At 36.6% G+C, this 23,465-nt stretch overlaps 1 protein-coding gene across 1 annotated transcript; it reads left to right on the forward strand.

Moving 5' to 3' along the window:
* Positions 1–205: 205 nt before the first annotated feature.
* On the forward strand, positions 206–23,408 carry LOC111335823 (alpha-catulin). The gene is made up of 18 exons (XM_088744838.1): positions 206–386; positions 591–962; positions 3,402–3,521; positions 4,213–4,302; positions 4,435–4,599; positions 5,139–5,348; positions 5,592–5,672; positions 6,696–6,854; positions 7,313–7,405; positions 8,161–8,311; positions 18,423–18,490; positions 18,617–18,697; positions 19,645–19,793; positions 20,227–20,275; positions 20,716–20,772; positions 20,864–20,986; positions 21,736–21,819; positions 22,367–23,408. The coding sequence occupies exons 1-18, from the start codon at positions 309–311 to the stop codon at positions 22,550–22,552; spliced, it is 2,316 nt and encodes a 771-aa protein (XP_088600964.1). The 5' UTR covers positions 206–308; the 3' UTR covers positions 22,553–23,408.
* Positions 23,409–23,465: the final 57 nt, after the last annotated feature.

Raw genomic sequence — 23,465 nt, forward strand, 5'->3', positions numbered from 1 at the left:
TATTTTGTGGAAGCCGACAAAAAATGTCATAAAAATTCAAAGATTTAGACGTATTATTTATTTTGCGTTTTGGGTTTTAGATTAGTTCTACTGAATGTTATGTTACGGGAACATTGGCGCCAAATTATGCAAGGTCTCCGTAAGCGGTGACTTAGGGCAGTCAAGCATGAATTATTGATTGACAGGTACGTAGAGCAGAACCTTGTGTGTGATCACAGTTGATCGGAAGTTCGATATGGCGGTAGGTTGAGTTAGTACTAAGCTTATAGAGCCTTCGGGGCTTTTGCCGCTAAACGTTTCAAAGTACGATGGCCAAGTGGGATTCTAAAAACTTAGAAATTCGTAGCAAATCTGTGGAGCAAACTCTGGTGCCTCTTGTAACTCAGGTAATAATTTTTCTCGGCGCTTTTTCATCCATGACGACAACAGCGGTGTTTCAGCTGGGACACAAGCTTTTTGTAAACGACAAAAATTCTACATGTGTTTGATCTGTGCGGTTGTTTATTCTGATCTCAACGTAAAGTAACTCTTCTGACTTTCATGCTCGACTTGTCACTTACAGAGTTGTGTTTGTGTTCTAAAATTCACAGATAACGACGCTTGTAAACCACAAAGACCATGGACGGCGATCTGAGAGAGCTTTGAAAGCAATTCATGAGATTGGAAAAGTTGTAGCACTTGCTGTCGAACGCTTTGTTAGTGTTGGGGAACAGATCGCATCAGAAAATGAAGACGTTGCAGAAGAAATGCGTATGGCGTGTGAAGAAGCCAAAAAATCCGGACAAACAATTTTTACTCTGACAAGTTTTACGGGCGATTCTATTAACGGCGATGGTGTACCGAACGGCACAGACAAGACTAACATGGTTCGTGCAGCACGATCATTATTGTCCGCTGTAACAAGAGTTCTAATAATTGCAGATTCTGTTGTTGTGAAGAGACTTCTAGCAGCAGTTAAAAAGGTACGGATTGGGAAATATTTGTGTTTGGGAAGTCAGCTTTGTGTTAGTTTTGTCTAGCTGTCTCGGCGTAAGGTTGAAGCGATTAATTGAAGATCATTTGTTCCAACTTTGTTTATTCTGTTTCTTAGTTCTCCTTTCAGAAGTGCGCAAACAATAAGAACTTAAGAAATAACAGTTGATTTCTCCAATTAGAGGCGAACTCGGAAGGTTTTTGCATGATATTATTTTAAATAAATGTCTCACCGAAAATTTATTGCGAAAATGAATGCTCTCCGCCACTTTCTTTTAAACGATTTTCGGTTATTCAATTACACATTTTTTTGTCTATTTGAGAATCTTTTAGCAGCGAGGTCACTTGTATGGTGGCAAACAGAATTAGCCTCATTTTCTTGAGGTGAAAATGGATAGTTATGATATGTTTTTTGTAAATTTTTTGCATTGTCTGTGAATTAATATTGCATGCGAGAAACCTGCTGTAAGTCGAAAAGTTGCAATTGTTCGGTATTTTTTGGTATGAATGATCGGAACGCAAAAGCGGTCGTAAAAGTATTCGTAGATTGATTACAGAACTATTGTTTACTCACCCATTCTCCCAATTGCACCTATTAACATTTCTTACATAATTTCCTCGTGCCTCTATCGAAACTCAACACTACTTAAATTTATCGTTCTTCTAAAATAGACGATATCTCAGTTAATATCTAATCTCTATGTTGGAATAACTGTGTAATTCAAACGCGTTAGAACCCCGAAAGAAGTGTATAGTTTTCCTACAAAATAACCCAATCAACTGTTTGTAAACAAAAGACAAGTAAGTTTTGAAACCTGCAAAGTTTGTTTACGTTGTTTTAGTTCATCCGCTTTGTAGGGTCACCCTGTGAAACAGGTCTTTTCTTTAAGTTTGTTGATATCGTTTTTTGTTTAACATATGATCTTAGGTTTTATTGTAGTCATTTACGACGGAAGAGTTAAAATTTATTGCACACTTCATTTTGTGGAGTGACCTTACAAATGGCTTCGTTGTGTTGATTTAAATTACCCAGTATATCAGTTTCACTCCACCGTGTCAATGAAAATTGCGTGGTTTCATTTTTATGAATAATTGCCATCTTGTTCCTCTGATTATTTTTCTACCAGCTCTCCATGGTTTTGTTAGTGATCTTGTTGATTAACGGTTCGCATAGTTATAAAGGCATCCTGCATTAGTGAAAATCGAAATGAACCGTTTCCGTGGGAAAGTGTCAGATTTGTTCATGTATAATTAGGCAGAGTAATGCTCAAACAATTCAAGATTTTGTACCATTACCTGTAGATGATATTTCTTCTTAACTGAAGAGCTGCAAAATAATTGATCAATTCTTAGAGTTTCCTCTTTTTGGTTCTATCACTTGGTTTGAGAGTTGAAGTTTTCATTTACACTTATTTACATACTGTGGCCAAAAGTAATTTTGTGACCAACTCTATTTGTGAGTTCACCAGCACAACAACATTGATATGATATCAGAATATTTTAAAGGGTAAGAGAGAATTTTACAAGCATTTTGATTAGCTCTTGCTTATGATCTATAGAGTAGAGAGACATACATGAAATCACCATTAACAACATTTTCCTTTTTTATAACACAAGTACCACAGAAGTAGATCATGGAACATGTGAACTCTTTGTTCCTTAAGAGTGACTAATCTCTAATTTCTCCTTACAAGATGATCCCTGAATCACACATTAAGGTCACAAGAATAACGGAAAAGATCACCAAGTTAAAAAGCTCTAGATTATCGAACAAATTCTCTTTGTCAGCACTTTAGGGAATATATAGAGAACAGTTTGGAGAATATGCATACTGATGTTAGAATGTAAGGGGATAAAATGTAATAAGAACATTAGTGACACACTTGGCTCTGCCTTGTGTGCTACGTTTTTGTTCTAACCACGTTTGGAGGTCATCTGTGATTTTTTATTGAACAGACATACTTAAACACTATAGTATACACCACTGAGTTATGGATGCATGTGGGAGGTTGCTAAGCACAGAAGAAGTGTATGAGTCGCCTAAGGTGATAGCCAAGAGTAACTCTAGGTTCTTGAATGCTTAACAAACCTCCCAAGTGCATCCATAACTCAATAGTATACACTGAGGCATTTACCGTTTGTTTCATAAGATAACATTGATACATTATTGTAGCAAGAGTTTTCTTTCACTTCACAGACTTACTTGACCAGAAAAAACAAGTGTGTGCAGAAAAGTAGTCTTTGCATTTACTCATGTCAGCAGTGCACACCCATGGGCAAATGGTGGATGCTAAATTGACCAATCAGAGTGTGCGCTTTACTTTGGTTATGTTATAAAGTGACATGGAATCCATTTGTGAACTAGACAAGAGAATTATTGTGTGACAGTAAACTTGAAAATTGAGGGGAGCTTGATGTTCAATTTTCAGGTTGATGATAGGTTAAAGCAGCTGGAAACTGTGAACACATTTACAGATTTTGTGCAGGCATTTAGTCAGTTTGGATCAGATATGGTTGAACTTGCCCACTTGTCAGGTGACAGACAAAATGTAAGTTTAAAAAAAGTCTTGGTATATTTACAAAGGTGCTTGGACCATCCTGAAAGGCATTGTGGGTAGTTTTCAGGTCACGGTTCCTTGACCGAAGGATTTCAGGGAAATCTGAGGAAACCTCACCATAAGAAAGAGGCCTAGGTATAGTGGGTTTGATGAAATTATTTTATTCGCAAGACTGAACTTCTAAACTGAAACTAAAATGCATGAAAACAAAAAAGAAAAACGACTGACCCAAATGAATGAAGAAAATGATGTAAGCTCAACAAAAGCAAATTCAAAGTGGCCTTAAGAAAAATGTTGATGACAAATGGCTATGTTATTTCCTGCTTGTAATGATCCACTAAGCCCCTCCTTGAATGAATGCCCCTCCTAAGCAAACACTTCCTGTTGGTTATCACTGTGTTTCAATTATTACTTCCTGTCTGTGAGCACTTCCTGTTAGAGAACACTTCCTGCTCATGATTACTTCTTCTCAGTGACCTCAAGTTTGCATGAAGTCAATGAGTCTTGAAATCATTCTGGGCCCATCTTTTTTATGGAAGTTTTCTTTTGTTTGTAATCCTATAAAAAATAACCTCATGGCATCCTTTTATGGAAAGCTAAAGGGACAACTGTTATCTATTTAAACAATGACCAGCCTTCTGCATTTGATATTTAGTTACTTTTTTTCTAATTGAAAACCCAGGATTTAAAAGATGATACTTTGAAAGCTGAAATGGGAGCTGCCCGGTCTATTTTGGAGAAGTCCACAATGATGTTGTTGACAACATCAAAGGTAAACACTTAAACATCATACACCTTTTGCCACATGTGGCTTTGTCAAGGAGTGTTCTGTTGATATAAAATTGATTATTAGTAAAAGCTTAATTAGAATTTATATTCATAGTTTTGTTTCTATCATAATTAGACATGTTTGAGACATCCAGACTCCAGGTCTGCCAAAGGGAACAGAGAAGGTGTTTTTAAGAAGATGAGAGAAGCCATGGCAACAATCACGTCAGTGGTCCAAGATGAGCATAAGGAGGAAGACACAGAAAAGGGATGTTTGGCGATGGATTTAGTACATTTTGAAGTGAGTTCTTTAGGCATGGGATAATCTTCAATATTGTTGATTCTGGCAGAATGCAGTATGCTTGTCTTTTGAAAACCCAGTACATCACCAAACTTGGCTAGGAGTTTTCTGTTGTTTAGTTACTATTACTAAGGGGGTCAAGATCTATTGTTCTCCCTTATTTTAAGCATGACAGGTGAAAATAAATTTACAAATTGGCAAAGCAATCCTTTTATGGATTAAATTTTCAAGAATTCCAAGTGATTTTAGGAGGTAATAAGAGGTAAATGTGCTACAGGCAGTCGGGGCTCAACACTAACTTTTCAACTTACAAGCCAAGTTGTTAGTGACAACATAGATGTTATAACAATTTCAGTTTGTTTTCTAGCCAAACTGGCTCATGGAAATAAAAAACCACTAGCCAAAACTGAATTTCTACTAGTCTGTGGCTAGTGGGCTACCATTAATGTCAAGCCCTGGCAGTTACTGCCTGGAAAGGAAAACACTGCAGATCCTAGCATAGATTTTTGTTTGATTTTCTGATCTTTCTTTATGATCAGGCCTGCCTAGAGGCATACAAACAAAGCTCACCAGATGACAGTGAATCCAAGATAAAATTTCAAAAAGCATTTGCCAATATCCTTGATGACGTGCAGTCTGTTATGGATTCTCCACATATGAGGAAGGAAAAGAGAGAAAAAATTTTAGCCCTATGTGAAAATGCACAGGACATCATGAAAGACATTTTAGAAAGACAGAAGAACAACAAGGTAACTTTTAACTTATATCCACAGTTTAGACTTAAAACCCATGAACTCTTTGGATCTCCTTTGACATTCTCCTCTATAGCTCCTATAGGTAAACTTTTATTTGTAAATTAGAGGGGAGAATTTGATGTATTGTCATTGTTTCACTAAACATAATAGTTGTTTTTTTCTCATCTGCTGTTGGCTGAATAATGTATTGAAATTGTGAAAAGACTTGCATTCCAATCGCATCTTGTACTTCTCCAGAATGAAGATGCAACCAGTATCGACACATTAGATATGGCATTGCAGAGGATTTGCAAAACCTCAAAAGATCTTAGACACGAGGTATGACTTCTGCAATTTAATATTACATCTGCAATATCTGCAAAATTAAAAGGACCAGACTGGATATGAATAGGTTATTTACAGTTGTTTACTTAGTTACCAAGCCTTTGATTCAGAGTGAGGCTGAAGGTGACTTTATTGTTGTGATAGAGACCTGTATCTAGTTAGCATGATAACAAAGTGATTTACATTTGAAAGGAAGCAAGGTTTGTATCACAACAAGGTCATCCCTAGCCTCACTCCCATTCAAAGGCTTGGCAACCAAGCACACAACTGTAAAATGGACTATCAGAGAAAGACGTTTTTAATCTTGTCATGATCATGGGACATAGAAAAAAATCTGCATCCTCGTGAGGAATCAAACCTCAGACCTTTGGATTCCGCAGTCCAATGCACTACCACCGAACACAGAGACACTGGTGAGCAAGGCCCATAATGAAGTTCATATGACTAGCATCAGTAATGTTGATAGTGTCATGTTTTGAAATTAGAATAAGAAAGTGGTAAGTATTTGAGGTCAAAATGGTTTCCAGTTGATTGAATTTTTCTCCTTTGTAATGCTACTTCTCCTTAAACAAACAAGAAAAAATCAGACTTACTTGAAGTCTTTTTATCATCATTGTTTTGTATGCTCAAAATTAACTTAAGCTTCTTTCCTCAATGTATTCTGGAATAAAAGGATTAACTTTTTTAAGTGATTTTAACTAAGATTTAAGCAATGCTGTATATGCAGAGCTGTGGTCTAGCAGTGCCTGGTAACCCCTGGTACCTTACTTTTGCTCTGAGGTGACTCAGGAATCTTAGTTTTTTTTCTTAAAAAGCATATGCTGGGTGCCCTGGATTTCACAGTTTCAGAGCTCTGGGCTCCCTTCAATTTTTCATAGAGCACAGCCTTGATATATATGCAACAATCTTCACATGTAAAGTAGAGAAAAGTTTGTCACCTGAGTGAGGAGTTCTCTGAAAGGGAATGATCAGAGAGAGAAGTGTATATTAATTGCAGACATTCTTTGATCCCAACAGGTCCATCAAGTAGCTACAGATCAAGTGTTTGAGACTTTTTCACATTTAGGTCACAAGAAGTCTTTACCTGCCTTGAGGAATGCAGCTGCATCTGGCAGTTCAGCTCAGCTGGAGAGTCTAGCCAATGTGTTCACACAAGATGCAAAACGATTACAAGAGGTGAGCAAAAAAATTCTGTCTCTGTAAAGTTATTCATAAAGTGCAGGGTGTAAAACTGGTGTTGGAGTTTAGAGAACACTCTTAGCTTCTATGCAGAATAGACCATTTTACAGTGGTGTGCTTACTTGCTAAGCCTTTGGTTTGGAGTGAGGTTGATACAGACCAGTATCTAGTTAGCATGATAACTAAGTTGTGTACATTATAAAGACAGCCACATTTGTATCTTAACAAGGTCACCCTTAGTCTCACCCCTAATAGCCCAGTAATATTTTCCTCTCATTAAAAACCATTTTTCTTTTCTCACATTTCCTATTTAGAACTCTTAAAAAATGCCCTCACCCCACCATGGTCAAGCAATTTTTGGTCTTCTTGTTCCTTGGTGCTTGTTGTTGAGATTACAATGCACTAAAAGTTTCATGCAAATTGTGATTTTTTTTTTTTTTTCAATCTGGTTTAAGGTATCTAGGGTTACAAGAAATATGGCATCCAATAAACCCATGGCCATTACAGCAAAAAAAGTAGAAGAAAATATTGATACGCTTTGTCCTCAGGTAAGAATGTTTATCCAGCATTGACTCAATAATTAGAAGATACATTAGTTTAATAGTTACTACATTGAACACCAGGTTTAAAGGTGCATGCCCCAGCTGTGACATTGTTTCAAGTTGTAAGGCAAGGTGTCAGACTCTAACAGTACTGCGTGCCACTCAAACAAATGGGCATAAGTTTATTGTTAGGGAAGCTTGAGAAAGTGCTGGAAGGTTGATAGTGATGTAGTAACATCTCATCTTATAAAAGTAGCAATGCTTTAAGTTACTAATAATAATAAGTTGCAAATAAATTCTCGCTGTTCTTTGAATTTCATGTGGTCTTTCACATAGACTACATTTTACAAACTCAACCCTTATGTAATTCCAGTTATTTTAATTCCATGCTATGAACACAAGTTGGTAATGAACCAGTCTTAGAACCTTTCCCCTTTTCGAGAAGGCAGTGTAGCTGAGTGCTCAGCGTGTCAGACTTGCAATCCGCCACTCCTGGATTCGAGTCCCGCCCTGACCACTACCTGGATTTGTTTCACCGTAGCTCCGAGTTCAAATCCTTGGCCATGCTTGTAAATAGCCAACTGGTTTGAATCCCAGATGGGATTCTTAATAATGTTATTTTCAATTTGAATTATTTGTTTCAGTTGTTTGGTGGAAAACCTGTAAACTAGCCTTCAGCTAAGTGTTTCTCCACATTAAATAAAGATTACTATTGATTATTGTTATTATTATTAATTTTGGAGCATATTCTCTCTTGTTAGGTTATACATGCTGCAAGAACTTTAGCTGCTCATCCTGTCAGCAAGATTGCACAGGAGAATATGGAAGTCTTTGTTGATGTTTGGGAAGCACAAGTTGAAGAACTTGGCAAAGTACTGAGACTCATTACAGCAGGTGGAGACCCAAGTAAAAGTAAGTGAACTGCAGAAAAACACACAGATGGTGTTGATGAAAGGATACTAGTTGATGAAATGCAATTTTTTAGAGCTGCATGCTATGGTGACAACCAAATCAGCAAAGGAAGGGTTTAAAGGATGGGAGGAGGGGGACAGGAGCATAAAGGAACAGGAGATGGGAGGGGTGAGGAGACGAGAGAAGAAAAGGCATGAAGCAGAAACTTAAAGATAGAAACCTTTTGTTAGTTAATAACTGGAAATGTTCCCACTGAAGGGGGAGAGGAAGGGAGTCAAATGTACAGGAATGGGAGGGAAATTGGGAGAATGGGAGATGACTAATAAAGTAAGACTTTTTTGTGACGTTTGTTGAATTTATTGAATCATTAACAGTTACAGTTATTGCCAACAAATAAAATCATTTTTAATTTAGAGCCATATATTTATTAATAAATGAAAACCTGAAACACTCTAGTTAACTCTTTGCTTAAATGGACATTGTTATAATTGAATTTTATGGTGGAATCAACTAAAAAGTTACTGTTGTTTAACACATGATTTTTTCTATTATTAATTCTAAACAGGGTGGTCTTTTAGGATGGAAACATCTGTTTAAATGTCATCATTTTGAAATAACACCTAAGATAAAAAAAAACACAGTAAAAATTTTTTAAATTTATATGCAAGAAAATTACAGTTTGTAGAGGATGTGAAAATGTTGTTAAATATTGTAAAATTTCCTAAAATTTTCAAGTATTTTGTAGTAGAAGATATTTTGACACTTTTATCACCATAAATAGATTGTATCCTTAAAGAATTGTTGCTCAAAATTGGCTTGATGATTTTTTAATCTCAGATAATTCTGTGAGCCTCCAAATATTGTCTCTCAATGTCTAGAGTTACCATTTCTTGTAAATTCACTTAACCATGCAGTTAGGTAAACTATGTTTTGATAAAGTTTGTAGGTCTTTAACTCCATGATTTTTGTTCAGTTGTTACTAAAGTAAGTTTTTTTTCTCCTTTTAAGAAGTTATAACTTTGGAAATATCAGTAATAGCATTTAATGAGAAATAGGGGCCCTTGAATAATTTGAGAAACCAGGGGTTTCATTAAGGGCCAGGCACCGGGCAAATTGACCAGTTGTGAGGACGGCTTTGCCCACCTGATTTGACAGTGTGGAGGAAAGTTTTTCTTATAAAGAAGTTCAGTTCAAAGAGTTTTGCCCGCCTGTGAAAACCAGTTGCCCTCCTGCAGAAAACATTAATGAAGCCCCTGAGAAACTGTTCTTCCTACCAATTTACTAAGTGTAATAACTTCACTCGCGATTTACAAACTTTTCTCACAATGTCTAAACATGCCAAATGGGTTATGATGTTGGTTAACTGACAAAGAGGGTAGTTTATTGCTTAAATTAAATAATTACAAGTTTACAGATGCAATTAGCCCTAGGTTTTTAACCAGTTAGAACATTCATAAGAGATTTTTGGATGCGAGTTAAGTTAGGTCATCCATGTTATACTTATTATACAGAAAGGCAGAATTTACTACTTTGATAAAAAATATTGCTCTTTTCAGTCTTAACCTGTAAATCTTTTTACACTTGATTTGATTTAAGCACTTTCTCACATTTATAAATCTAGTCTTTCAGTGGATAAATCTAAACAGTAATTTGTTATAATAGTGATTTGAACATAAATCATGGTGACGTTACACCTGCTGTTACATGTTTGGTATCTGCTCTTGGAGACTTCTGCAATCAAACTAAATTTCTTTGATTTTGATTAAAAAAGCTAAAAACTCAATGATGGTGTTAAAAATGTCTTATTTAATACTCCTCAAAATTTGCCTTGCCCTAATTGTAACTACTAAATACCTCACCCTTACTGATCCACTGACAGGTTTGATTGCTGGCTCTAAAAATCACAACTGCCATATAAGAATTTCTCCTTGGTATCTTATATTTTTAATAGGATATTTGCCACTCATTTGAGGTTTGTGAGGTCAGGTCTGAAGGGCTTCTTTTTCTGTCAACTGAAAATTGATTTTGATTGAATTAAAGATCATTAAGATTACTATAATATTAAATATCAATATGCAAAAAGGCATGAATGCCATCTTCAAACAGATACTGTGGATCACATGTTGGCAACTATTTTTTCAAAAGAAGATTACCAGGAAAGGCTCAGTCTGAAAAAACATTTTTTCATGACTCTGATGATGACTTCTGCTGAGGTCAACAGTTTGACAACCGAGGTTTCCAACCAGTCCTTTTTCAGGACTTTTCTCACTGAGATGACACACATTCTGGCCAATGTTCACTATGTGCTGAATTTTTTTTTCTTCAATGTGAAACATGTTGATCCCTGATCCAGTTAAAAATCAATTTGGGAAGTAGACTTTAAAGAACAGGATGGACAAGGAGCCAAGCAATTCATTGGCATCACCGTAAGTCCTTCAGTAAGCGCCCTCCTCTAGGCAGGCTGATAAAAATTGCTGGGCATAATTTTTTTGGTTTTTGGACAAATAAACCTCCCCCCCCCCTCCATACATACCTCTCACTAACTGAGTTTGAGGTCCATACTGTAAGTAACGGACCAATTTTTTTTCTGCTTGGATTTATGGCTTGAGCACAAAGCATGTGGGCCATAAGTTTGAGTGCAATTAAACAATGTCCTGTAACTTACAGTACAGACAGAGAAACAAACTTTTTCAATTTACGGTGAAATGTGGTGTGCTGAACTGACCAATCACAGTGGTCACTCTAACTGAGAGATATAATAAAAAATGCTTATATTTCTCCAAACATGTGAAATTATTTGCAACTCAAATTATTTTGGCCTCTTGGTCAGTCAATGGCTAAGAATTTGCGCCATGGGGGAAGGGCGCTTACTAGAGGCGGGTGCTTGCACGAGGAGCTACGGTGAGTTCTTAAACCTCCTGGCTGTACATTTGTCATATTTTAATACTGGATATATTGTCTTACTGATTTTCTTCAATTGCACCCGGTACAGTGTAACACATCTTTGTTCTATATAACTTGATCTGTTATAACGTGCAACATAACCTCTGAATAATTACTGATCCCCATGAAATTCTATTGTTCTCTCTCTGCATTAAATCAACGATTGTAGTCTTTAAGATGACAAAACAACTGTATGAGGAAAATGGAGGCGGTCCTTTTTGTTAGCATGGAAATTATCAGGGGTAATATAATTAAATGTGCTAAATAAACATGCTGCAATATCAAAAATATTGCAGTGTGCAAGCTGCAATATTAAAAATATTGCAGTGTGCAGGTTACAATTATTAAAAATATTGCTTCTTCCACTCCTGAAAGACTTTCAAAACCCACGCCCATTTCCGGCGGCTGGCGTCTGAAACCCAACTTTTGTCAAATTTCTTGTATTCTGAAGCTGTAATTGGTGGTCTAAATCTTTGCTCTATTTAAAAAAAGAAAATGGAAACGCCGCCTTTAGAAGTCGACAAAGAATTAAAGCACTGACAGAAATGTCCAAATGTTACACTACATTATCTTCGATTTCTGCTGAAATATCTGCCTTCGTAGAGCTCTGTGTAGAAAATAATCATAATCCTTCGTCTTCCGATGAATCCATCCTCTTTCTAAACCCAGGTTCGCACTGAGTAAAATGACTGAATTCTCTGGCTTATAAAGTATGCAAATTAGCAGTGTTACACACCTTGCACGAATTAATTCCATCATTAGAACTGTTTTGAACAACGAGCTACAATAACAACCCTCAGCACAAGTCTAAGATATATTCATCACAACAAAGAACAATAGCAATGAGCATCACAATTATCACACATAGGTGCGACTAAAATCGAAGATCCAACACAGACACAACAATAGGATTTCATGGGGATCAATAATTATATATAATTACTTTGGCACATGGCATTATGAGAAATATTGCAGCCAGCTGAGGCCATAGGCCTCAGCTGGCTACAATATTTCTCATAATGCCCTATGCCTCAGTAATTATCCATTAACTAATGCTCTTGTCTAAACTTGTGTGAAAATATTTGCAGTAATTCTTAACATCTTTTCAATTAAAATAAAATTAATTGTAAATAATGTAATGTAAATAACAAAGGGTCTGTCTTCAACAAACATCTTTTCCACAAATAATATCCTCTTGAACTTCTAACAGTGTTTATCTTTAACTTTGCACACACTTCTCACTGAGCTTCTGGATCAAAGTAAGTATCTAAGCAACTGCATACCCACCCCTCCCCTAACCCATCATTATCCCAAACATGTTATCAGTCGACTGTTGTTGGGTTAGGGGAGGGGTGGGTGTGCAATTCCTCAGGTAGTGAAATTGATCCAAGCTTCCAATACTTGGGAATGTGGTAAACCAAAAGTGGTTTGTTTAGAATGAGTTGTATCTTGGTTAGTCAGGGGTAGAACATATTGGCCCTCTATTGGCCCCTTCATTCCCTAGATTCAAATATCAAATCCCCTCACTGTCTTCCTTACATTTTACATAATTTCAGCTCTGAGATTTGCTATTAAATCAACCAATATTCCATCCTCGGAGACCCAGGGGCTGTGGGTCGATTTCAAGTTAGGGTGTGAAGAGCCCCTGGGGACATTGTCTTACAAGACAAGTTCCAAACGGTCGCAGTCGTTCTGCCATCTGATTAGTGCCAGAAAATCTTGGTGTTTTTCTGCCCAATCAGAGTGAAGTGTGCTTTAGAGTCCTTTCGTGTGTTTTAACACGGACATATACTACTAGCTCAGTTGCTCGCTATGTTTGTTTGGACCGTGCGACAGAGATTTGCTTGGGGTGAAAAGTTTCAGTGTCGGCACACAATGTAAGAGAAATCAATCAGATTGTCAGCGAAAATCTTACTGGAAATTATACTGAATACTTTCGCAGGTATCACTAGAGAACGTGTTTTAAAGTTTGCGAGGTTTGTATGCAACACAATGGTTGCAGTCATTGATATGTTGCTTTAAATGTTAAATGAGATTTAAGCTTAAATCTTTCTAGATTTTTTGCATAATTTGCTGTGACTGAAACTTTGCCAATCCCGTGAAGTTATTTCGTCGCACGGGCCACGCAGGTATGTCGAGCAACTGGTACTTGCGCAACTTTCTGTGCGTGCCAAAATCTAGTCTCATCTTTGCTTGAAAAAAAAGAAAAGCTAAGCGTGGAAACTTTTGCTTTTTAGATGTGGGTAGATGACCCTGTACTAGTAAGCTGACATTTGCAATAAAGCAAACCCGCCCTTTCCTTCCAATATTTCTTGGTCTTTGGTTTTGTTTTTCCCACTGAAAACAGCATCGGATCGATTCCCAATGATCAAAGGTATTTAACTTGGTCTTCAACAATCAACAGAAGAGGTGAAATGACAATGACCAAGGAACTAGAAGAGAATCCGTGGCCTTCCTAGCTCAAGAATTTCAACACACTAGACAGCAGTTGAAAGATTAAACTCTTTCCAAACTCCTTCGGACTCCTCCTGAGAACATCTCTCCTTCCCACGATGTTCTTGTTAATAAGTTTTTGTTCAGATTTTAATTAGCTAACCAGAAACACAGCTAAGCTTTCTCTTAGCACTTGCTGGATGTCGTCCACGAACTTAACATTCTCTGCAACCTTGGCCGTATTGTGGACGACTTTACTACTAAGATTAGATTTTAGCGCGCACAGAAAGCAGAAAGCTACGTAGGCGAAAGCGCCAGTTGCTCGACATACCTGCGTGGCCCGTGCGACAAAATAACTTCACAGGATTGGCAAAGTTTCAGTCACAGCAAATTATCCAAAAAATCTAGACGTTTCAAGCGACATATCAATGACTGCAACCATCGTGTTGTATACAAACCTCGCAAACTTTAAAACACGTTCTCTAGTGATACCTGCGAAAGTATTCAGTATAATTTCGGGTAAGATCTTCGCTGACAATCTGATCAATTTCTCTTACATTGTGTGCCGACACTGAAACTTTTCACCTCAAGCAAATCTCCGTCGCACGGTCCAAACAAACATAGGGAGCAACAGAGCTAGTAGTATATGTCCGTGTTAAAACACACGAAAGGACTCTAAAGTACACTTCACTCTGATTGGGCAGAAAAACACAAAGATTTTCTGGCACCAATCAGATGGAAGAACGACTGCGACCGTTTGGAACTAGTCTTGTAAGACAATGTCCCCTGGGGCTCTTCATGCCCTAACTTGAAATCGACTGAGCCCCTAGGTCTCAGAGGATGCCAATATTCCTACTTCAAGAATATCTTTCTTCTCATCACTATTCACAGATGACCCTTTAACTTCCAAAAGTGACCAAGACAGAATTTCTCTTTTCAATATCAATACAATATCAAGCTGCCTAGATGGGTATTTATATAAAGGGGCAGCTTTTTTAGGGTAGTCTGCTCCTTTAAGTGCAAAGGGTTTTTTCGTTCTTAAATAAATTTTACTTTCCTCTTTGCGGTGAATTTTGGCACTTTCAATTTTGGTCCTTCAGTCCATTGCATAACTTGCGGAAAAACATTACGGCAATTATTGAAACTAGAAGTAAGTCACACACTAGCTCTGATGGACTACCATAGATCCTTCTTGAATAGGCAACAAATTCCCGGTCTCTCACACCACTTACATAAACAGTGTGCACAGTTGGTACATGTGTATGAAGCAGGGTTCCACATTTTAATTTGAGGACACAAATTTATTAGTTGTATCATTGAGGGCTTTTTAATTGAGTGTTGCAAAACCAAAACCAAAACCAAAACCAAAATGATTACAGTGACCAATCAGAAGAAAAGAAAAAACCTTTTGAAGAGCTCATGATACCTCAACGTAAATTGACCAAGGTGCCTAAAGAGTGGGAAAATGTGAGCAACAGTCATGATTGATTTCAGTTTGGCATCTGATTGGTCGAGGTGGTGGTGTGAGTGTCTTGGACCAATCACGGAGTGAAGTTAATCCCTTCTCTACCACAACCAGCTAGACACCCTCTCCAACTGGTAGCCATACTGAACTTTTTCTCAACAAGCATGGAAAATTTATGTGAGCCATCACCAACAACCGGGCTCTCAGTAATGTTTTTTATTTGTGGACGTGTGTATATCCTCATTTGTTGGGTGACAAAACATAGGACATATACATACATCCTTTATAGAAAATGGGTTAAGCTAAAACAAAGCAATCCCTGATTACTTTTAACACTCGGTGAAAAATTACTCTAAAAAACAGTCACTATCTGGGTGGACATTAGATAGCATTGACCTTCTACTGAGGGGACACTCCATTGTCATCATTTATATGGATTATTTAGTATTTATTCTAGAATCGCATCATTGAATAAAATATTGCATTCTGAATTGTTAACAAAGTAAGGTATTTAGTTTGGAATTATGAGTTGAAAACAAGGCAAGTGACATTGTTTCACATCTACGTATACATAACAAGTATGGTTAATGCTGTTTTTTTTTTTTCTTGTTTTTATTCAATTATGCGATTCAAGGAAAATCGATCACTTGATTTGTGAATTCAGCATTAAATTGCACTTGAAAACCGATATTGCACTCATCACTTCATGATTTATACAATATTAGTTTTCATGTGCAATATTTAATGCACGTGAAAACTAATTCCCTTGTCAAGTAATGAATTTTCTTATAATAGATATAATTTCAAAAAATTAATAATGAGTGATTATGGCATTAATCAAATCATTTTATTTTTCCAGAAAGTCCTGGCAGCCGCCACAAACGAAGTTCCTACAATGCTGTTTATGCCACTCTTTAACAGCTGCTGAAAAGGACAACTGTTTTGTAGACTTTTTACGCTATATTACTGTTGTTCACCGAAAGTTATTTGTTACTGAATACAAAAGAAGAAAATAACTATTTTTGATAAATATTGTTAATTTATATCAATATTATTTCATGGTTAAAACTTTTTTTATTCAAAAAATTGGATATATCTTTATAGACAGGTGCTTTTGTTTAGTTTTTTTTGTTTTTACATTTTCTTATTGCCACATTTTCCCAGCCCAAGGTACAAAAAAGGACATTTTCATGTCATATAAAATTCAAGGTAGTATTTATAATGCAATATTATCCTCCATGGCTACCTCAACCCACCCTTGACATATGAGAGATGAAATGGTAGTTTCTTCTTACAATTTCATGTTTTACTAAGAAAGAAAGCAAGGAGGAAAAAAAGAAGAGGATCACAACCCAGTTTGGGAGTTTTGTTGGAGGTAGATATGCCTCATCCCCGATTGACTATGGTTGCTCAATTTTAAATTTTGCTAATTTTTTATCTTTTATCAACAAGAAAAACAGCAAGTATGGTATTCAGCAATTTCAAATTTCATTATGATCTATACTATGCATCCCTAATATATGACTGCTTTCTTGAATTTTTGTTTCGCTACGCGAGGTTTTTTATTTTTATTTTTAATCTTCGGGGGGGCAAAAATCACAACCATAAAGGCTGATAGTTTCAATAACAAAATTTCTTTAAACTGTACATTTTAATTAATATGTAAATTGCAGGCATGCATTATATGATAAATTTCTCAAGATTGTTGCAGTTGTGAAAGTGTCATATTTTCATCTGAAATTTGTTTATGAAATGCTTTAAGTAAGATTCATGTATGACCTGCATATTATTGTTATTATTTTTATTATTTTTTAACACTTCAACCATCAGATAGTGCTAGTCATTAGTTTTTCGTTTTAATTTTATTTGAATAGCACTTTTCAAATTTTGGATGAAGATGAAAAGTGATCATTCCCCTCTAAATAATTTTTGGTAGACCTACAATAATTTCAAGTAAATAAACTTCTTTTTGGTAATGCTTTAAACCTTAAACTCCCATGAGTGACCAAGACAGAATTTCTCCTTACAATATCAATAGACTATCAAGCTGACAAGTGATGAGAATTTAGGAAAATATCAGTCTGGGGATTATTAGTTGATCCAATACCAAATTCTCTGAACTAACATCATAAGAATTGTATGACAGACAGTAAGGAGAATTTCTAATTAGATCTTGGGAGTGCAAGGGTTATTAATCATCAGAGAGTGCTAATAATTAGTGCTTTGTTTTAATTTTATTTGAATAGCATTTTTCAAATATTGGGTAGGGATAAAAAGTAGTCGTCCTCCTATAAATAATTTTTGGTGGACCTACCATAATTTCCTTTTAATAATAAACTTATTAGGAAGCTAACATAATTATACTAGTAATGATATTTGACATGAAAATAAATTTAATTGTTTTGGAAAATTAATGTCCTTTTATTGCATCTGGCGCATTTGTTAGTTATGTCCTGTCTTTTTATCAGGGGGGGCACACAAGAAGAGAAAGAAAGAGACAAGTGGGGTGGGGTGGATTTTAACTCTTTTTCCTACTGCCTTTGTAATGTCCACTTCATTGCTTGCTTCTTTGGGTCACCCCTGCCCCTTTGCATTTCTTGACTCAGAGACCAATAGAAGACTGTTTTACTGTAGGTACAATGTTATTCGAAAATAGTGAATTTGATCTGAGCTTTAATTTCACAATTCATAAATGATTTTCATTTAAGAATAAAAACTGGCATTCAGTAGGTTACATGGCAATGTTTGTATCACTATCAAATCTGAATATGACTGTGAACTTCACAGTAACGAACACTACCTAAGTGGTAGTGAAAATAAAGCCTGAAGAATTCAGGCCTGTATGGGAGTTGAACCCATGGCCTCTGCAATGCCCGTGTAACAGACTGACAACTCCATTTTTTTCCTTATATGAAGAAACTTATAATTATATCGGAAAAAAGGTTTATTGTCTTATTATGGAAACCTGATTAGGTTTGTCAGTGGGAGAATCTTCCCTTTACTCCCAAAGGTGACCAGCATCTAATTTCTCCTGACAATATCACCCCTGAATCAAATATTAAGGTTAGGAGAATAAAGGGAATGATCAGCAACAAAATAAGCTTTTGATTGTCAAACAAATTCTCCTTGGAAGCATCTTAAGAAATGTTTGGAGAATATGCACACTGATTTAAGGATGTGAAGGGATAACTGGGAAAGTTGTGTTGTGGAAGAATAGCTTGTGACATGTAATGTGATTTTATGTTAAGGAAAGCATTGCTTTTAATTTAGATGTTTTATCAGAAGACGAAACACAGGGGCTAAGGAAAACAAGTGAATCTCGTGTTGAGCAACTGCTGGTAAGATGGACTTTGATTGTTGATTTTTGAAACACTTTCATAGTTCAACTGCTATTTGTAGTTGTCAGCATGTCATGTTCATGCTTTTCCAGATTTAATTTTAAAATATCCTGTAACATTCAACAGCAAAAGTCATCCAGTAGAAGAAGTAGCAGTGCTTCAGTCGAAGAAAATGAAGAACCTGAGAAAGCAGTGGTTGATTCACAGGTAAAGTATATTGGAGAAGGCTAATGTGGAATTTTCTTGAGAAAGACTGCCTATTCAAAGTTCTCTTTTCTGTATCATACCTACATCTATAGGGGCTTCAGAGCAAATCCAGGAGTTTTTGAAAGGGGAGATGAAAACTTTGATTCAGATGACACAGATTTGTTTTACACTAAAGCCCAAATAGGCTAAGAAAAATTTCAGTAAAGGGGCTTAAAGCTAAAAATAACTGTGGTGCTGCATCAGGCAGGGTATAAAAAAGATAATTAGGGTTTATCAGCTGAGTTTATAATACAAATTGGGCTCAGTAAAGAGTTTCTAATGCTAACATTTCTAGCATTAGCCCATCACCAAAGCAAATGTGAAGGACCAATGCTCAAAATATCCGCTTTAGAAACCCTTTATGGTGGCCAATTTACAATATCAACTCAATTGATAAAACCAAAATGTAGGAAATATTTTACGATAAGTAAATTTAAATGGTTTGTATTGAGTAGTTCAGACAAGTAGTAAAAACTCTACAGGTCTGATTAGGGGAAGGGGGGAGGGCAAGGGTCCAAAGTCTCTGAACCCTCCCCCCTGGATCCATCGTGGGGCTTCACATACTTTTCTACCCTTCATAAGTAAGTGTCTTTCTAGTATCCAGTCTTGATGATGCAAAGTTGTTTTATTATTGAGCAAAGGGGGTAAGATACGGTTGCGCTGTGTCAGTGGGGGTAAAATACTAAATAATTCGGTTAGCCCTTCATTGGAAGACAGCCTCCTTTAAATAATAATTTGAATATATGGGGGACTTGTGCATCTAAAATAGCCATCTGTTCCCCCCCCCTCCCTTAGCTGCACCCTTGATATACTAATGCTAATGACTATCAAGTTTGAAAAACAAAAATAAAACAAATAAAAAAAGAAGTACAGAAATATTGGGAAATTCAATTTTTTTTTTCACTTAGGAACAAGAGAAGCTTGGCAAGCTTATCACAAATGTAAACCTGATGACATCACAACTTGAGCTGCACTACTTTGAAGATACCGATAATGAAATTGTCATCAGAGCCCGAGAGATGTCAGAGATGGTCAGTGAAATGTATCTCTTTACAAGGTACGAGTCAGTTTTGTCTCATATGTTACACTGAGACAAATAGGTTTGCCACAATTTCTAGTTTCTGCATTTGTGTTTTCTCAAGTTCCAGATGCAGTCACTACTTTAAACCCAGTCCATGTTCTTCACTATCTGATCTATCAATTAATTCTCCTTTCCATCTGCTATACATGCCTGTTTAAAGAAGTCAAGGGAACTTGGTGTATTAATTTTTTTCTGAAACATCTCAGAGGGCCTAAAATCTGATAGGCCTGTAATTACACCATTGTAACTGGTCAAGCTTTTTACAATGTGGACCACAGGATTTTTTTCCACACTATACATGCATGGCAAAGGGAAAAATTGCAAACCAGCAGAAAGTAATAAGGAAACTGAGATGCATGAGTTCTTAGCTGGGAGCTAGTGCTAATCAACAGATCTCTTTGATTTTTAGGGGAGAAGGAGCTCTTCAAACCACAGAGGAACTATTTGAAGCATCTCAAGTGAGTAAATTTAATTTGCTTGGACATCGTGTTTTGTATAATGGAATGCTTTCCAAGTTATATAAAGCTCCTTTGTAGTCTGGGAGTCTTCCAACGCAGGACATATCTCATGGCCCCCTATATACAGTTTGCCACACCTCTCAGATAAAAGTGAATTTGGATTGATTTTTTTTGTTGTTGTTTAAAAGAGAAATCAAGTTAGGTTTTGTGTTAAAAAATCTTTGTATTTTTATAAATTTCTTCGCATTTTGTTTTCTGTCTAGGAAACGTTAGTTTGTGGGTAGAGACTGCAGCAAAAATGTTCTTTGAAAAATTTAGGGAGGGGGTGAGGGAAATTAATTCCAAAGGTCACCATGTTTGAGAATGAAACCCATTAGGAAAACTGCTAATGGAAAGAGGTTTAATTTTTTGTGATGAATTTTAATATTATGTTTTCACAGAATTTTGCAGATGCAGGCAAGGCACTTTACAGAGTTGCAAGAAAATATGCCTCAAAGGTATCTAAACAATTGTGAACAAAGACATCCTAAATAAAAATGGCAGATATTATTTCTTAAGTTGCCCATCATTGTTTCTATTGATCGCTAGGCAGAGGAGAGCCCAATCAAAAAAGAGTTGTTAAGATATGTGGATAAAATTCCAGCCTACTGTCATCAACTCTTGTTCACAAGCAGATCACTGGCAATTGGGCAGGCCGCTTGCTGTAGAAAGGTATTTGTTACTTTACCGGCAGTTTTAATGGAAATATCCTCAAAGTATGTTACATTTTCAACTTACTTCTTAACCTGTTCTTGGGGAGTATAACCCTGGGATTACCAGTGTGGGATTCCACCCCAATGTTTTTACTGCTTTCGTTCCTGGGATTTTTGCTCTCAGAATTTCTCCCTAAGGGTTTTATCATCTCATGGGTTTCATCCTATGGGATCTCAGACCTATCATTTCACCCCTGGGAAATACAATTTCTTATGGTAACTTAGCATGCTGCACTGTCGGTGTATCAATTGTTGGGAGACAGTGTTGCCTTGCCCAAGTGCAGACTCATTCAAGGGGGGAGAGTGGGGGGAGAGTGGGGGGAGGAGGAGAGTGGGGGTAGGGGGAGGGGGAGAGAGAGATGGGAACACTGATGTTCTACAGGAAAGTATCTCTCCTCTTTTAACCCTGTAACTACAGAGATCTCTTTAGCTGCTACACATTTCCTTGTAATTTAGTCACAAGGCTTTGGCATTTGATCAAGGTAACAACTTCTACATGATAAGTTTGAGTATTCTCACTACTTGTTTGCTGAATAATGTATGGATGTTATAGGGAGAAGTTACATGTTAATCACTTCTGCAAATTAAAGGGTTCAAATAAGAAGACTCTCTGCTATTAAAGTTTGTGTACAGTAGGGTGGCTCTAACTATATGGTGTAGATATTTGTGTGAAGTGATTTAAACAAATCAAAACCTTTCCATCTGTAGGTGTGGGGAGTAATGCATTTAACAAAGAACATAATAAAAATTGTGGCCAGAGTCGTCAACAGCTGTTACCTGTTAGCTGAAAGGGTAAGTTATGTAAAAAAAATTCATTAATTAACAAACAGGGAGATAAAATGTTTTATGTGAATGTTAAATAGGGAACCTTAATTTTACGACCAATTTTTTGCCCACCCCAGAACAACTTGAAGACCAGTTGTCATGAATTTTATCATTGTCTCAGGTAGTTAGCTTCAGTACTGCATTTAATATTTACCCTTTATTACATAACTCGGGCAGTCAGAGGGCCAATAACTAAAATCAACCAATCAAAATGCTCTATTGCCGGTCCAATATTCTCTAAGTATTGGACCAGGCACTGTCCCAAATGGTCCCGAATGATACCACACTTGTGTCCCCTTGAACTTCAGTCGTATAATAAATTTCTTATTAACCAAGCTTGCTTGAGACTGTACTGGAAGAATATCGGCCCTCAGTCTTTTTTGTATGGACCTCGCTGTGTTCAGTCCGTACTGTCAAGACCTCAGGCCGATATTCTCCCAGTACGGCCCTCGCGCTTGGTTAATAAGATATATTTACAATTTAAAGCTTTTGGTTAAATGCCTTTTCTTTGTAGAATTCTCCCCTCAAATTACCACCAGACCAAAGATTATGGCAGATAGATGAAAGTATATTCTCAGAAGAGTCTTCATTAGCAACACTATCAAGATGTTCTTCACTACAGAGCATTGAGAACAATGAGAGTGAGCAAAGAACAACTGCGGAGCATTCAAATGGAGTTGTGTACAAGACAGAACTGTAATGTTTTCAAAGACAGGAGGATAATTCTCAATATTTTAACTCTTACTGTCCAATGAGAAGTAACTCATAAAAGAGCTATGACATCATCTTGTTGCCATAGCAACATATGTTGCCCAGGGACATCTTTAAAGTGACAGCAGACAGAGCATTAGATCGCACAGAGGATATTGCCTCTAAAGGAGACAGTTTTTGTTCTTCCCAATTGTGCCTCATTGCTCAGGGGGCCTCCCCAGAGCAGAAATTTAACATTGTGTTCTCTTTGAGTAAATATGTATAGTGTACGAGAGATTTACCAAGCCTACCCCTCACAGTTTTGTGATGTTGAGCAGTACTACCAAATAAGGTGGTGAGCACATGCGTGTGAAAAAGAACAAGAAGATTGTGAGAGCACGAGCTTATGGAAAGTTTTTCCATCGAATTTAGTGAGAGTTTCGTGAATTAGATTGAAGTGGAATAAACTAGGAAATTGTGTTATTGTGAGCTCTATGGGCTGTTTTATTGTTTGGCTCAATAGCACATACTTAGGATTCAGTGATGTTCAATGCATACCAGCTCTAAAGTAAAAACAAAAATGACCATCAATGCAATTATTTTGTGGTTCCAGTTTTTTTTTCCAAGTTGATAATGAGCTATGAATTTATTGATAGTTGTAACATTTTGCACATGGTTATGAAGTGTCATTGTAACATTGTTGGTGTTATTGTGTGCAATGTAATACAATTGTCAATAGTGTTACTGTTCTTGTGAAGTTGACCCTCAGTTTGAGGGTATTGGATATTATTTTATTTCAAAAAATTCTGTGCAGTATATTGCATATTTGTGGCATCATGAAATAAATTCACAAACATTTCCAAATAGCTACCACATTTCATTATCATACTGTGAATGACTTGCAAAGATGTAAAGAGGGAATT

Source organism: Stylophora pistillata, chromosome 14 (genome assembly GCF_964205215.1).
Source record: "Stylophora pistillata chromosome 14, jaStyPist1.2, whole genome shotgun sequence".
Taxonomy (NCBI): domain Eukaryota; kingdom Metazoa; phylum Cnidaria; class Anthozoa; order Scleractinia; family Pocilloporidae; genus Stylophora; species Stylophora pistillata.

Bases quoted from the DNA above. Each gene is read 5' to 3' on its own strand.
- LOC111335823 (XM_088744838.1), top strand. From the start codon at position 309: ATGGCCAAGTGGGATTCTAAAAACTTAGAAATTCGTAGCAAATCTGTG. The intron at 5,673-6,695 runs GTATGACTTCTG...TGATCCCAACAG, and splicing joins CAAAAGATCTTAGACACGAG to GTCCATCAAGTAGCTACAGA. The intron at 21,820-22,366 runs GTAAGTTATGTA...TTTTCTTTGTAG, and splicing joins GTTACCTGTTAGCTGAAAGG to AATTCTCCCCTCAAATTACC.